At 37.0% G+C, this 17,204-nt stretch overlaps 1 protein-coding gene across 1 annotated transcript in view; it reads right to left on the bottom strand.

The window, feature by feature from the left end:
• WNK1 (WNK lysine deficient protein kinase 1) overlaps window positions 1-17,204 on the bottom strand; it is a gene marked incomplete in the record, with an annotated part of 98,493 nt that overhangs the window by 51,177 nt on the left and 30,112 nt on the right. Inside the window, 3 exon segments of the mRNA XM_021389592.1 lie at window positions 10,123-10,280; window positions 12,175-12,395; window positions 17,167-17,204. Coding sequence (XP_021245267.1) covers window positions 10,123-10,280; window positions 12,175-12,395; window positions 17,167-17,204 — 417 coding nt within the window.

Below are 17,204 nucleotides of genomic sequence, written 5' to 3'. Positions count from 1 at the left end.
ATCAGTAGCAAAGTCAAATCTCACAAACAAAGTAATTATAGTCTCCGCATTTTCCTTTTGCGAAGTTGTTACTATGCTAGTTTGAGCCGGACCCAAGCTGCCACAAACCATTAATTCTATGAAACTAGACGGAGCATATGATTCCAGTGGAAAACAATCCAGGAATCCTACCTCATTCCATAGTCTCTGAGAAGCCTCCAGGCAATAGCTTATACAGCATTTAAATTGGTTTACCCCATGATCTTCTAAAGGTCACCACTTGCTATTAGTTACTCACCCAGCCCTTAAAACCTATAAGTTTAACTATTTCACTCCCTTTTCCATGTCTTATACTAATTCTGTTGCCTAGAGACTCTCTTTCAGATTTAGCTCTTTCCTTATTTCACACAGAGTACACCTATATCATAATTCTCATCCTTGCTCAAACGAATACGTACATATCTATTAGGAAAAGGAAGCTCCCACCCTGCATTTATTCAGATCAAAAGAGATACGGGTTGCCTACAGAAGCTATATTTTATTGTTCTTGTTAAACATGAAGTTATAAAACTTGAGACACCAGAAAAAAATTTAAAATGATAGCGCACATTTAACTGAAGTGAAAATTGAGCTTCTGATTACAGTATTTCCATAGTAATTAATTCTGGACAATTGATAATTCCGTCAAGAATGAAATCTGTAAATCCTGCAGAATAAGCTCTGCACAAGATCAATATCCTAGCAGAATAAATAGCATTACTGCAATACAAGCAATAGGAGTAGCCAATGGCTTTCAGCGGGCTGGAGTTAGCTCAGAAGGCACTATTTAAACCACTATCTCAGGACAGTTGTGCTCTCTTCTGAAGAAAAGCATCGACTGCACATTTTGAACGTGACACCTTTTGAACTTGACTAATCTACCACCACCCAGACCAAAATTCCTCTCTCAACTATTTAAGAAAGCTCTACATCACTGAAATAGCTCAACCAGTCTGTCTGCAGTCACTAGAAACTAGAGATACGACATCCATCCCCTATTATACTGGTGTGCAAGTAATTTAAGTCTCATGATTCTTATATTTCTCCAAATCAGCTGTCTTCAACACTTGCTACTGATAAACGTGCATACCCAGATTTCACAGTCAGTTATGAAGACAATGGGGGCAATGCAGTGTTTATACGGGCCTGATGGCCACAACCTGACTGACCAGTTTGGAAATTATTTTCCTTTTCAATTCACCATGCATTCTCAAATAACATACGATGTTAATAATAACAAAAGGCTAGTCATATATTCAATAATAAAAAATTTTCAAACATGCACAGTGAGATACCTTGCAATACAATTATTCTACCCATACTGCTTGTTCCTTGAATAGAGGTTGCTTAAGAGAAGTTTCTAGTTATTAGTGTGAGAACTCCATGCACGTGAAGTCTACCCCATTAACAAAGCTCATTGAAGAACTTGAACAAAGACCAGTCTTACCCTAGAGAAATCACTGTCTGCATTCCTTTTCAAAACCATCCTATCTGTGATAATATTGAAGTGTATCTTACACTACCTTACAACCACCACACTGAGTAGTTTCCTGGCCCAGCACACAACGTGCTTTACGGTTTTCTTCCAGATGTGCAAGGTCTCTGCTCATTAGTGCCTCCAAGTAAGAAAAAACATCAACTTATTTCAAAAGTCAGAAGAATCTGGAGCTGAACACATGTTTTTAGTTTAAAAGTAGATGAACGAATCACAGCATCTCCTGTAACTGCAGCATTCCTCTCTAAGGAATAGAAGAAATTACACAATCCCTAGAAGAGGTGACTTAGTAAGCAAAAGGCAGAACACAATTCCTTAGCATATAGTTGTCAAACCATATAGCTGCATGGTAAAAAGGGCCTTATTAAGAAATACATACAATGATGATACATGCGAAACAACAGTCAAGTCTGAGTGGACAAGAAGGCTAGGCACAGTTAGAATCATGGAATCATTAAGAACAGATGGAAAAGACCAGTAAATCATCTAGTCCAACTGTAAACCCATCACCACAATGCCCGCTACACCATGTCCCTAAGTTCCATTTCTACCCTCTTCTTGAAAACCTTCAGGAACGGTGACTCCATCACTTCTCTAACACCGTGAAGCAGGAGTATTGCCTTTGTTAAATGAACAAGGACATGCAATGATGAGCATCCCAAGCTAGCTGAATGACCCGTTATTTTGCTGGGATTTCAGCTCAGAAATGGCTTTCGAGAGAATGGCAACATGCCTAGACGCACATCTCAGTGCTATAAATATAGAAATGCCACAGTGACACAATATTAAAAACAAAAATGTCTCTTCTATTTTCAGTATGGAAAATGTATTTCTGAAAAAAATCAGATTGTGTTAGCTGCATTCTCTGCTTTACTTAGCTACCAATCTGAGAAATAAACATCATCTAACACTCATTCTAAAATCTGAGTACAGCAATAGTAATTCTAAATCCACAGATTAGGTCTAGTGAACTTGGAACTGAATTAAAAAGAACAATCCAACATTAAGTCTTTTCCATGGGCCATAAAACCACATTTGCTACCAGTACTAACACTTAGAAAATAACTACTAAACAAACATAAACCTATTTTTGGGGCCTAGGATAATGTTGAAAACTGCAAGAATAGTGCACAATGCAACAAAAGTCACTATCCTTTTTATTTTCTGGCTTATCAGCATAGGAGTTAAAGATTTCTATTTGTGTACCAAAAGATTGAATTCCAGATGAAGGTCCTAAAAATATTTCTGCTATGCACAGAATGATGATAATGGTAATAGGTGGTAAGGTAGAAACATCTCTGAAAGATATTTACCTTAAGAAGGTCAAAAGCTCAGTACTAGGAAGCTCAAAATACCTTCACTGGACAGAGAAACAAGTGACTTTTTTCCCTTTAGAATAAAAACATAAAGCACAATAAACAACAGAGCTTCTCACGCACACTTTTAAGCTTGGCGTTTCTCTAATTGGAAATAGTGTGGCCAAGAGGACTAAAGAAGAGATTGTCCCATGTACGCAGCACTGGTGAGACTGCACCTTCAATACCGTGTTCAGTTTAGAGCCCCTCACTACAAGGTTATGGAGTTGCTCAAGTGTGTGCAGAGAGCAATGAAGCTGGAGAAGGAGTTACAAGGAGTGACTGAGGGAATTGGGGTTGTTCAGTCTGGAAGAGAGTGAGGGGAAATATCTCTACAGTTTCCTGAAAGGAGGCTGTAGCAAGGAGAATGTTGTTCTGTTTTCTTAGGTGACAAATGAGAGACTGTTTCCTTGCATCCTGTAGTTACTCCAGGGAAGATTTAGACTGGACATTAGGCACAACTTCTGTCCAGAAAGCACAGTCAGGCACTGGAACAGGATGTCCTGGAAGTGGTGGAATCCCCATCCTTGGAGGTACTTAAGGGACAGGTGGACACAGAACTAATGGACATGGTTTAATGATGGGATGGTAGGACTGAATAATCTTGAAGGTCTTTTCCCACCTACATGATTCAGTGATTCTCTATTTTTGGGAATTAAACACTGTAAAATTTCATTCAATTTCAGCAACTTTCACTGTTCTAATATGGGCACAAACAAAAGCATTCAAATAGGCATATATGTTTGCATGTCACAGCCTGTTCTGGAAATAGCTCTCAGTAACTTGGAGATACAGGATTTCTGTAAAAATTTGATGGGAGTTCTGGCCTATGAATCACACAACATCTCTAAATAACTTTTCTTCCTTTTTTTTTTTTTTAAACTCACTCCCCATGTGGGCTTCCAGAAGACTAAAACTTTCCTGAAGTCATCTCATTTCTATACCAGTGCAACTATTGGAATGTATTTGGTAGGACAAGAAATAGCAGCCTGCCTGTTTTTAACATCAATACTTTTGACTAGTGGCACAGCACTGATGAATAACAGCAAGGTATCAGACTCCCCACGGTAACATCTCTCTGTTCATAACAGAAGAGTCACCTTTCTACCTTTTGTTAGGTTAAATTAATCTCAGTTAACGTCAGAGCTATATAGATGTCCACACAGGACAATATTTCGTATTAGCAATACAACTTTACATGAGTTGATCATTTGGAGCTATTGAATTTTTTTTTCCTTTTTAATATACATTGTTTAATCAGTATATTGGTGTTTTTAGGAAGCTGAATAAGCCTACATTTACAAAGCCCGGCATACAACCAAATCTTAGAATTGTACACTGAAAAAATACATTCAATCTTCATTTCCTGCAGCTCAGCTCACAGCTTCTCCCCCACTTTAATTTCTGATTGTTTTAAAATATCTAATTCAAAATTGAAAAATACTCCAAGCTCAGCAGTGAAAATATAAGAAAAACTTCTTTTCACTTCAAACCACATTTTACAATACCAACACTGACATACTCTATTGTTTTGGCTGTAATCTAGAAACTTTTGTTGCTGAATAGCACAGATGTTTCTTGAGACCAACTCATAAAAGCGATCTGCTTTTAGAAAGGAATTCAGTTGAATGAGTCTTTTCTCTCAATGTCAGATATCTACCCAGCTTTGCATACTGTGTAGCATGTTACACCTCAGTATTCTAGCTGATCCCTGCTGTTTCTCACTTAGATCATTGTTTCTTTAAAAAGATGACTATAAACTAAGAGCTTCTTAAGATATTAATGTTTTGAGATCTTGTATTCCTATTTCACCTCTCTTCCATTTTTAAGCCTATGTATTTCTGAACTGATGAGTCAGTGACTGTACTGCTACTCAAGAAGATTCCTCATTCTTAAAGCAGCACTGTTCAGAATGCTAGCAACTGAGATGAACAGCTACAGGAAACAAGTGGTGGAAGCTCACACATTGCTTAATCCATTCTATGTGATACTGAGAAATAACATCTATTATAAAAATCACAGATTTTGTGCTTCTACTTTTTCCCACTTGATACTTAAGTGCCTGAATTTTCTTCTTTCACTCAACACAGGTGCAAGAATTTTCCCTTTCTTACTGTGTTTACTGGGCTTGATAGAAGGTTCACAAATTTTCAGTATGTGCCTTAACAGAAGGCTGTTTGCTTTATTTGTGGATTCCCTCTCCCTACTTCTCCGCTCCTTTTCCCATTCAAAAACTTGGTAGAAAGGCTGTCTATCTATATGAACGAAGCCAAGAAACCCAAGAAACCAAGTTATTTGATATGAAGGAGCAGAGCCTTATATACATTTAACAATTTGCACATTGCTTCTAGAAAGTAAAATAGGATATTCATAAATATTCACTAGACACAAGTAAAATTAATGACAAGTCTAAAGGTTAAACATTTATATTTGCTGTCCCCTTTAGGGGAACAAAAGAGGAGACAGATGAGATGACTTGCCTATATCATCTCCAGTGAAAACAGAGAAAATTCAGTTGATTAAGTTCAGTGATTATGATGTCCAGATTTTAAATCACTAAAGTCACCAGTTTAACCTCAAGTGACCAAACTGCAGCATTTAGCGAGTGACTGGTTTCCAGCCAAGAGAATGACCTTCACTCTAACCAGTAAGCTTCAGTTCCCACAAGTTAGGGAAATTACAGATTTTTAAACCAGTTAGACACTGCCTGGTCCGGTTACTCATTATGTACCTTGTTCCCTCAGGCATTTTTTTTAAGCTGTGTACAACTGAGATGAGAAAAGTTGTGCACATTCTGTGGAACATTTCAGTACAGAACATTGTGTTTTGTTTTTCAAGTCAAAATGCAAAATTTTTTTTTCCTCCTCATCCTAAGGCTCAGGTAGCAGACATTTGTTTAGAGAAGAGACTGGACTTCTGGTGAAGGAAAAGGTAAGTTCAAAACTTCACTTTGTCGAAGTAAACGTGGAGAAAATTAATTATAGAGAACAAGACTACCAGGAAAACTTAAAAGGTAAGTTTATGTAATGGGAGGGGGCAATAGAAGACTTTCCTGTTCATTCACATGCTAGATTTTCAGTACATTTAAAACCAGCATGGTCTTAATTTGTTTGGAATTAGAATGTTTGTGGGGCTTTTTTTTTTGATAGTGGTATACGTGCAGGAATGAGACAAAGCTGCACAATGAACTTTGTTAATTGTTATTTTACCTGTCCCGAGACTAGTCAGTCACCTAGAAAATGTAAGTCTTAGACATCTAAGTATTAGAGATTGAGCAAATATGCATTTATGAAAATAATTCCTGTGTTGCAGAAAGCAAGCCTGAAGGAAATACAGTGTAGAAGTAATCAAGGTCTGTGAGTTGAGAGCAAATGTAGCAAAAAAAGCCAAAAAAGACAAGCCAGCTTTTGAAGCAACCGCATGGATTACATCAGTTGCACCAGAGGCTGAGACAAAGCAGCTGAAGCTAGTGCAGTCAGGTCTTCATTGCACTACTTTCCCAAACAGTCTAAATTAAGAAATCATACTTAAGATGTTTATTCTACAAATATCTGTATTCATTTAAATACACACATAGCTCATTTCAAATATTTATTGTTTAATGCATATTTCAGTAATTTGTCACAAGTCAAAGAAAGAATACCAGTGGACAGACAGGAAAAAAAGTCGGACAGGAATTTCACCAAGATCGTACGCCACTTGTGCAATTAAGAAGCAGAATTAAGTATCTTGATCACATTTTGTATTGAACTACCTGTACCACTTTATAAGGTTTGGACACTGAAATAATAATGAATAATAACAACCATCATCACAGGAGCAGACAACACTACCTTAATAGTGCAATTTATTTTCAATTAAAGGCTTAGGTGTTTTTTGAGGCCAAGTAAGCAGCAATACATGCCCAGCTGAAGAGACTTACTGCTTAAATAACAGAGGAATTTTTGTATTTGCTTTTTATTTCTGAATAAGATAAAAATTGCAGGAATTGCAATGTCTTTAAGTACTAGCTACTCATTTATTTAGAGGCATTTCCAAAGAACACTATATAGCTTCAAAGAAGAAAACATGCTTTTTGTGAGACCAAGTTGCCACATTATGTTTTGATAAGGAGGGTGGCTAGACTCCAACACATAAGCAACAAAACATGCAGATAATTTCTAAAGAAACTGCAAGTAAAAGGGTCTGGATAGAGTTTGCTGGAAGGTGTAAATACAAAAAGGTAAATACTTTGTGTCAAACTCCTCCTGACTTCTTTACCCCAATGGTAAAACAAAGTTGAGCCCTAAAGTAAAGAGAGAGTTTAAAATGGGCTTTTACTCAGATTCTTCTACTGAAAGAATTCTTCTAATCAAAGTGAGCCAGAAAACCAGTTTAAAACCTTGCACTTATTTCTTGTGCCAGGGAAAATTCAGGAATTTTATCCCAATGCTCTTTTATTAGGGGAAAAAAACAAATTTCTCAGTGAGAATATAGACAATATAGACAAGATAGACAAACATCCTGGAAACACCAGGCTCACCAACAGCGCTGCTGTTCAAGACATGAAACAATAATAAATGACTGGCCAAAAAACATCTCATCACAAGGGCAAACTTCAGATAGACTTGCTATCTGCATCTTTGCTTACCTAACTACATTATTTCATCAGAAAACTGCTTCCAGGAAAAAGAGAAGACCATAAACTGGAGAGGAAGAACACAACTGAGTATTCTGAGCAGTTCTGGCAAATGCTTTAAGCCAATGCCGCAGTGTCTGGGCATCAGCTAGAGCAATCCTAATCACAAAAGAATAAGGTCAGAAAGCAATGCAGCTTCAGGCCATGCTATAAGAGAAAACAACATACAGACAAAACAGGAGAGCTGAGTTCAAGCCAGTCCTGACAGGATGACGCCTTGGATATTAAGACATCTACAAGTTTCTGTTCTACACAATAGCTAGAGTCTAAGCTAACAGAACAGCTGCGCTTTTTACTAAGCACACCAGTAACTAGGAAGGGGTTAAGGGAAATCAATTAATTTAAATACATATCTCCTGCACTGAATGACTGCACATTTTTATCTTGTTGCCTTTAGAGGTTTCAGGTTTATTTTATGCTTCCACATCCATGATCTTCCAATGACAGACTGCCACTACTGTCTTTACATCTGGTCTTTGTGCATGCATCTAGATAAAATCATCCTTTCATTTAAGGCACAACAAGACTACAGCTCCTACCTCAAAATGTTCCTAAATACTCCTAGGAAAATAGCAAAGTAGAAGGTTGAATTGGAAATGCTAAACATCTACCACAAGCCACAATCACCCCCTAGCCTAAGTTAAAAGGAAATGCATTGGTAAGTACTGTTGGATTCACTCATTCAGGAAATCTTGCGATTCCATTCTCTAGTTGGTTGTTCACATGTTGACCTTCTAAGTACTGAATTTCTCAACTGGTTCAACCTCTTGTCCACAAATGCAAAAATACCTAAAATATCCTTCAGAATTAAAGTAAGAAAATCTTAAGAGAAGAGGACAAGAGCAGAAAACTGTAGGGCTCTTTCCACATCAGTAAAAAGAAAATAAAGCGTATTTTATTTCATAACATCATTGTGCTGCTCACGTTATGGAAAAAAACAGTGAATTTTTCATTGTCAGTTAAAAAACTTTATTTCTAGATAATGTTGTCTTTTCATTGGAAGTTCTCCTTGAAAACTATTCAAGTGTCTGTTTTCAATTTTGGGGCTTGGTTTGTTTTTAAACACACTGCTTCGTGGTTGTCATATAATAAAAAACTCACACGTATCAAGATAGCCTTTCACTCTCTGCCTTAGAAGCAGAGACACTTACATTTCATTTTACTTTCCTGTTCTTTGCTCCTTCTGAAATCAAGGAAATCTTTTATTTCATGTCAAAATGCATTTTAGAGATATCAAACAGTAGATGAAACAGCAGAAAAGTCAACAAAGAAATTCAATCTGTGAAACATCAGCAGCAGAGTACAGTAAAAGATGTGTTGGAATGAGCAAAAAGTGACCATTCCGTGTTTCTCATTCACTTAGAAGTTCGTCAGTCAACCAGAAACAGGGAGGAGAAAGAAGTATTCAAGTTTGTCAAAGGTACAACATACAACTGGTAAGTAGAACCCCAGTAAGTCTGTAATTAAGTTTCTAATTGCTCAGTATTTTGCAGACCAGGGAGAGGATGCTCCTGGAGATTTCCAAGCCCGAGACCATCTCAGAAGTTAAATTTCTCACCGTGGCCCAGTTCCTAGCACAATTTAAGGAATGGGCAGGGTAGTTGCATCAGGTGTCTGTTCTGATATAAAATACCCACCCATACTGAAATTATGTTTCTTTGGCACTGGTCAACATACACAAGCATTGCAAAGGATACCCACTAAAACTGTTTTTCTGAGCTATTTTGTTTTCTTTCTCTGATCCAGATAGCCAGCAGATCAGAATGTGCAGTTAATCGACTAGACTTTACTCTTGTTCCTTTTGATTTAGAGGATTACAGTTAGGTTAATCAACACGTCAAAAAAAGTACATTAAAAACTTACTCTAGCTCTTGGTAAAAAAAAAAAGATAGACTATTTTTCCTCTTTTTTTTTTTCTTCTTCCTCCTCCTGTGTCTCCCTCACATTCCCCTTCAAATAAGGAATCATCTTCTATTTCACCAAGCCTTCCTTCACAACTCATCGCTTCTAACATGAAGACCCTTTCTTCTCTGTCTACAGTCAGCAATTATACCTGCCTCTTACAGCGTAAGGCATCAGGAATAAGCATTTATTTTTCCAGACCAAAGCAAGTCACTTGTTATTAAATCCTCAATGCCTCAAAAATAATACACACCAAAAGATTAACTGGAACAATACTTTATCCAATCTGTAGACAGGTGAAAGTCTTTTCCTCCCTTCGTACATGTGCACAAATACTCTGAGAAAATCGGTGCAAGTTTTCACTCTCCCAGATGGCCAACCTCACTATTCTTTCTTTGTTGTCAAGTTTCTCTGTTTTAAACCCTATGCAATATCTTCTTGTATACCAGAAGAGCATCAACACATGCAGCATTTTATTTCCATTTACATATTTTTACAGGCTACTGACCAACTATTTGGTAAGTTGAATCGTTTTATTCACTTCCATCCATCCTCCTAAATACTCTTGCTAGCTTCTCTTCTCCCCCCGCAAACACTTGCACAATGCCATGCAGTCCAGCTTTACTCTTTTGCTAGACTAACATCCTTAGAACCGGTAGTGGGGAGGAACTTACACTGGTCACTCGACGGTAGATCTGCGCTGCATTTTGGCACTCAGAATAAGGATACTCAGACGTTGCCATCTCTAGCATACACATCCCAAAAGCATATACATCAACGGATTCATCATATTTCTCCTCATACATCTCGGGGGCCATGAACTCTGGGGTACCTTAAATTAAAAGAACGATTCAGACTCTAAATGTCTCAAAGCGAGCAGAGGCTGCTGGCGTTACTCACCGCAGGAAGAAGTGGATGGGCAGACCTGTGAGACAAAAGAAAGTGGAGGCAAAAAGAAGAGGAAGGAAACCCTTAGTCACTCTGTTTTATCAAACCACTTCACGAGTCTTCCATTGCAAGGTCTTTATGGAATAAGAATGGCATGAAAGGGCTGATGTATTTCTCGTTTTATGCATGTTACTGCGAGTACCAAAACAGACTGAATCAGGCATCAAATGGAGGGAAAGGGGGTAAGGAGAAGGGAAAACAGTCAGACTAGCCATAGGCTGCAAACCAAATACTAAGGAGAGTTAAGACACTTACCTTTTCTCTCTGTAAGAAAGGAGGCACATTAAATCTGGTTTCAAGAATTACCTGACTGCCCTCTGCTGCAAAAGAAGTAGTACTGGTAAGAGCCCACAGCTAGTCTCTGTCCTAGTGCTCTCCACCTACTTTTTGAAGTAGAATGGTTCAGGAAAGGCCTTGCAATGAAAAACTCTTTGTTAAAAAATATAAATCTTCATGATAGAAAATGAAAAGTAATTTTCTGCAAAGGCCACTCACCAGAGCCCTCTTCTTCATATACTTACCTTCTCACCTGCAGTATATTTATAGGCCTACTGCAGATACAGGCATTAGTGAGGAACATCCTACAGTCAAAAATACTTAGAAATACAGAGAGATTGAGTTACAGGCATAGAGCGTGAGATTCAACAAGTCCCATTTAAATAGTTTGCAGAAAATTTTTGCTCAGAGAAGCATCACAGCATTCCCTCTGTAATCAAAGGGAGTGCACTGTATGATCAAAGATGCAAGTTTGATTCTGTAAATTTAAGCACAGAATTATTTCCTGCAGATACCAGATTCAAGATAGTTTCATAGATCATTGAACAATCACATTGTTCTCACCACACAAAATGAAAATGAGAATGTCATTGTAGCCATTTATCCAAAGGCAAACCATTAACATACAAAGTGATAATTTTGTAACAATAAATTTGAGGAAAGAGGGAACACATTTGTGAAAAAGACATTTTTGGACAATGTATACTTTTCATTCCCACTAATATTTTGACCTGGTTAAGAAGCAGGAAATATTTCAGCAATCACTTCCAAGAGAGTTTACGGGTATACAGTGTTGATCCCATTTGGGAATCTAATATAGGACTGTTGAGCAATATTGCATTTTAGCAAGCTTAGACACTGGAAATAAAAGCAATTTCATTCCTTGCAACCTACTTGTCCAACTATAATAACAAAGCTGATAAAACCATTACTTTAAAGAATTTACAAGAAAAACTGTACTAGTTCCATCAATCCAATAGCTCATTTCTTGAAAATGGTAATTAGTGGATACACAAGAATAGAGCAAGTACAAGACAATACTTCCCCAGTGCATCCTACTAATATTAACACTTTAATATTAAACACTTGGTGACGACTGAAAAAAATTGGCTGTACAAATTAATGCTTAACTAAACATCAAGATGTTTGATAGCCACCAAAATCCATTTGCATGTTTCTTGAACAGATGTATAATTCTCACCTTTCATGTGTAGTTAAGAATGGTTTTATCAACAATGTTGCACAAAACTGTTGGGCAAGACCAAAAATCTCTATTCTGAAATACTTTAAGTTACTATACAAATATAAAACACATATCCAGAATTTCATCATGTCATCTCATCAGGAACTCCAAGTGACCTCAACAGACAAGAAACCAAGCCTACACATCTTAAGGCTTTGATCATGTACCTTTGAAACCATATTTTTAAGGAAAGCTCTTACGGCTCAAATTCCCAAGTGTATAGACCGGCTCACTAGCCTTCTAAACAGTAGAGACTTACCTATCACACTTTTGGCAAAAGAGGCTCGCTTCAGGGTTGCCAGTCCAAGGTCTCCAATCTTGACTGAACCAGTGGGGCCAGTAATGAAGATGTTGTCGCATTTTAAGTCTCTATGAATAATGGGAGGAGTGCGTGTATGTAGAAATTGTAAGCCTTTCAGTATCTGACGACACCAGCTCCGTAGTACTTTGATTTTCATCACTTTAAATCTTTTCAGATACCTAGTGAAAAATAATAGTACATTAAACAGGTTCTGGTGTCAGCCACTTGTCTTTCAAAAAGAAGCTCCGCTACCAAGTAGCAGATTGTGCTGTATCATTCCCTGTTCTAAAGTGAGAAAGCAGTAACTGAAGAGACTGAGAAATTTAATTTCATCTATTTTAAAAAATACTTGTGCACTTCAAAAATCAAAGAGCCAAAGATGGATTCCCCTCCCAGAAAGAAAAGATGCCCTATAGAGAATTTCTACCAACTTCCTTCTAACCACAAGACTATAGTGTGGAAATTATTAAATTGAATTATTAAAATTATTTTAAAAAACAATTTGCATATCAAGTCAACCTTAAAATAATTAGACACTTAGCTTGTTAAGTTTTAAGGCACTGTTTCCCCAACAAATAGTTAAAAACTTATGCATTACAACTCCGTATCTACTTACTTAAGAGGATTACTTTCCCCTATGTTTTATCCTATCATTGCTTAAATAATTAAAATCTTTTCCTTGGTGAACTATTGGGAAGAGGGCAGTAGAGCCAAAGATGCTAATAAAGAACAGCCAAGTACAGAGCTGTTGCAAACTGTGCAAGAGTTAACTAAGGTTGAGTGACTTCGTATCAGTGTTAGTCCAGTCATTTTCATCAAGGATTCCAGGATCCCAGAACCTACATCAAATTCCCTTGTTGTCAAGCAAATCAGAAACTCTCAGAGATCACTTCCCTGGTGCCATCCCATATAAGATGTGATTGTTTGAATCTGATCAGTTACTACTCACCACTGCAAAACTACAGAGAAGAAAAGAAAATCTTTAAAACGATTATGCTAATGGATTGATGTGGAAAGTACATACACAACATCAGCATCCTTTTTCAGGCAAAACATGACCCAGTCCTAACTGTTCTAATATTGTTGCTTTCTCAAATTCACATCAAAGGAGACAAAATTCATACAAAAAATTATTTTCCAATCTTCACGACACAAGAGTGTGACCTTATTCTACTGAACTTTGATAGATTAAAGATGCCACAAGGTGAATGACCTATGACCTATTCAAGTGTCTTCCAGCTGTGTATGCTCACACACCCTCATCGAGTAGAAGAGTCAGTATAAAGAAAGAGTTCTTTTCTTCCTTTTTAAAAGTAAGGGCTGAAAGACATTTAGAGAAGGAAGTTCTGACATGGTACACTGAGTACAGCAATAATTTTTATTCTTATGTGGCTGATGTTACTCAGTTGAAGTCTGACCAGTTTTACACTGGCACAAGACTGGTAGTTCACACCAAGATGGAGTTCAGCAGCAGCTACATACTTAAAATCATCAGGTTCAATTATTCAATGGCCGTGTTCAGTCTTCTGCATATCCATAAAATTACTTGAAACAACACCAGCGTAAAGACTCCATAATTAAACTCCTGTTATTTTAATTTCTCCTCTTCAGAGGAAGATCTGGAAAACAAATTGCTAGCAATAATTCTGCTACGAAAACAAAACTGTAAAAGTAATCAGGACCTAGTTCCAGAAGGAGTCTTGAAACAGAATTTAAAGACGGACAGGGAAAAAGCCAACCCAAGGAAGGAGACAAGCTGAAGGAAGTTCTGGATCACATCAGCTACCACTTGAATTCTTGCTATTGACACAATCCTCATTCATCACTCTTGAGCCTGTTCCAAAGATCACATGGTAGGGGCACTTCAGTTCAGCATCTGGAATCCCTAATTACATTCTTGGTTTCAAATATGCTAGTCTACTGCCAGCTTCTCACTGTTAAAGGATCTGGGTCCAACCATCACCCAGCATCCTGCAGTGTTGCTGTAATTTTTCCATAACACTGTCATAAACTAAGTCACATGTCACTTAAGGTAGAAAGTATTTTAAAATGGAAAAATATATAAATACTTAAAAATACACAGACAGTCCTATTAGCCTATTAGGTTTTAAATTTCCAAGTATTATACATACGGTAAATCAGGTTTGAGAAGACCTTGAAAGGTCTCTAGGCTAAGCTTCCTTTCCACATAGGATCAGCCAGGAAGTCAGGATATAACCCAAATTAATCTGGTCTATCAGGTCTTGAGTGTCTCCAAGGAAGGAGACAGCACAGCCTCCTGGGGCAACCCGTTCCATTGCGTGATTGTCCCCACTGTCAAGAAGTTTCTTATTACACTCAGTCTGAAGATCCCTAGTTTCAGTTTATGCCTGTGTTCTCTAATCCTCCTACCCACTAGGTACCAACAGGAAGAGCCTATGACTTCTTCATAGGCACTGGAAGACTGCTGTTAGGTCACTCCTAAAAGTTTCCCCTCTTTAGCTCAGTTTTCCCAGCTCATAACCACACAGCAGGTGCTTCAGCCCTTACCATCTTGATGACCTCACTGAACTTGCTCCTAGCTGATCAACATCATTCTTCTCTATTTAACAGGGTAGCAGTCAGTTAAAGATAGGCACTTGATCTTAGCACAGAATACAAGCAAGGATTAGAAAACAAGGCTTTCCTAATAGTTATGTTCAACAAACAGAGAAAAGTAGGAATTGGAGTTTGACTTTCTGTCTCAGTTTTATGCTGTTTTTTTTTTAAACCAGGAAGGCTCATGATCTATCACAGCATCTCATCTCAAGGTGCTAGAAAAAATCCTACTAAGTTAGCAGAAACAGTTATGAAGGCACATGTCCTACCAGATCATTAATACTTTCATTTGAAGGAGATCAGAAACACATACTACAATGGCCTTTGGAGACAAACTAGAGGCTGAGACCTAAGTCAGAAAAATTAAACTGCTGTCTGCATTAACAGCGTAATTAGGACTTAAAATAGAAAATTCATTTTTTTTTTTTACAACATTTTAATTCTGTTAATATATAATGTTAGAAAGCAAATTCTTACAATAATTAAGTTGTAAAACTTTTCCATTGGTATGTAGAAGTTCAGGGACTTTTTTTTGTGCAAAATTAAAAATCTTCCCAGGCAGCATTTTAAAAGGATGAGTTCACAATATTGCATAGAAAAATACAATAAAACATCATGAAGAGATACTTTAAGATAACATTACATCTCACGTTTTGTTTGTTTTTGATATCAAGTGGCAATAATGGCTAGGTCTCAGAATGAGGAAGATACCACTTGTTTTGAAAGCAGGTAGTATAAACACACTGGATAAATATGGAAGTCATACTCATTCAAAATCCATTAGCTAAAAAATAAGTGAGCAGTATGGGAATAGGATATAAATGAAATACATAGTGATATTAAATTTGGTATTTCAGAAGTTTCTCATGTAGTTTACCTGTCATGTCTCCAGTGAAGTGCACAAAAATAAACTAAATTACAAACACAAAGTACACAGAAGTGAAAAAAATAACTTTTAAATAATAGAAGATAGCCAATTAAAAATAATATTTTTTCTTTCTAGATAAAATAAAGACCTTCATACTTTAGAGTACAAAACAATCTTATGGCTAGCAAATCTTAAGTACTTCTTCCTATCAAAACATTATCTTATAGTTGTCTGCTATTACTATATCTTGCTTATGCCACTGCATTACAAAGCAATCCAAACATTAAATCTGTGAGGGAAAGAACAGAGTAGGAAAGAGAGGAAAAGTTATATCCAATACTATATACACTACTATGAAAATAGATACCTGTAAATAAATGCATCTGTACAAAGCTATAAAACCTTCATACTGTTCTAAGTACAGGACATGAAGTAACTGAGCTATTACTTTATCTGATATACCTTAAACAACCTCAGAAAAGCCCTTCATGGACACATAGATAAAGTTACAACTTCTTTAATCCTCCAGCACTATTTCAAGAAAGAAAACATGCCTATAATTACAATTCAGAATCTCAAGAGCAAATTTTTCCTGTTTTAAGCATGTCCATTTGTGGACATCAACAAACATTGTAAAAAAACCCACAAGACATTCACAGCCTATTTTAACCAAACAGACTGCATATTGCTTCCAGTTCCTACAGTCTGCCCACACATTTAGGATTTTAATACTACTACAAGATTTATATGGGCACCAAATTAAGAAAACGACTCACAATCCATGAATTTTAAATGCTGGCAGCTTTAATTCCAGTAGCTTAACAGCAGCTGGACACTCCTGAACAAACTCACATCTCTGCAAGATTGTACAATGTAAGGCAAAAGCATGATTTCTGTTCACCTCCCTAAGCTTTATGTACCGCTAGAGGGCCCTCACAGCAGTTTGAATCACTAGTTTCCAGCTGGCTTAAAATAGATCTAGCTTCACTCAATTACTTCACAGGTCAAAATTGCAAATGCTTTCAGGCTTTTCTAAGGTACTACCTCATGAAGTTTTAACTAAAAATATGTATTTTTGGTTGTTTTTTTCCCCTTCGTTTTACTGATTATTAGTACTGCAGTAATACCCAATGTGTCCCAAACAAGGTGAATTAATTTGTGCTTTGAACTCTACAAAATACCTCATGCTAAATGGAAGGAAACTCAGGAGGAAAATGAAAGGTACTGAAGAGCAGCATTCTTACTGAGCTCACAAAGTCTGAGAGTTTTCCTGCACATGCTTACTAGGACATCACAAGGAAGAATCTGACAAGTTTGCTAACATAAAGAGTGGTCCATCGTACCCTGCAGTGCTAATAAAACTCTTCTTAAAGAATTCCCCTGCAGAAGTTTAGCCCTCAGTAAAACATCTCTGTCCTTATCTATTTTGAATTATCACCTACTTCAAGTGCTCTAATTTTGCGATAATGCTCATCAAGTGCTTTGACATGCTAGAATTTACTTACGTTTTTAATGTTCCAGACGTCATGAGTTCCGTCACAAG

Source organism: Numida meleagris, chromosome 1 (assembly GCF_002078875.1).
Source record: "Numida meleagris isolate 19003 breed g44 Domestic line chromosome 1, NumMel1.0, whole genome shotgun sequence".
Classification (NCBI taxonomy): Eukaryota; Metazoa; Chordata; class Aves; order Galliformes; family Numididae; genus Numida; species Numida meleagris.
Note: the sequence above shows the minus strand (reverse complement) of the source record. Positions and strands in the feature narration are given on the sequence as shown.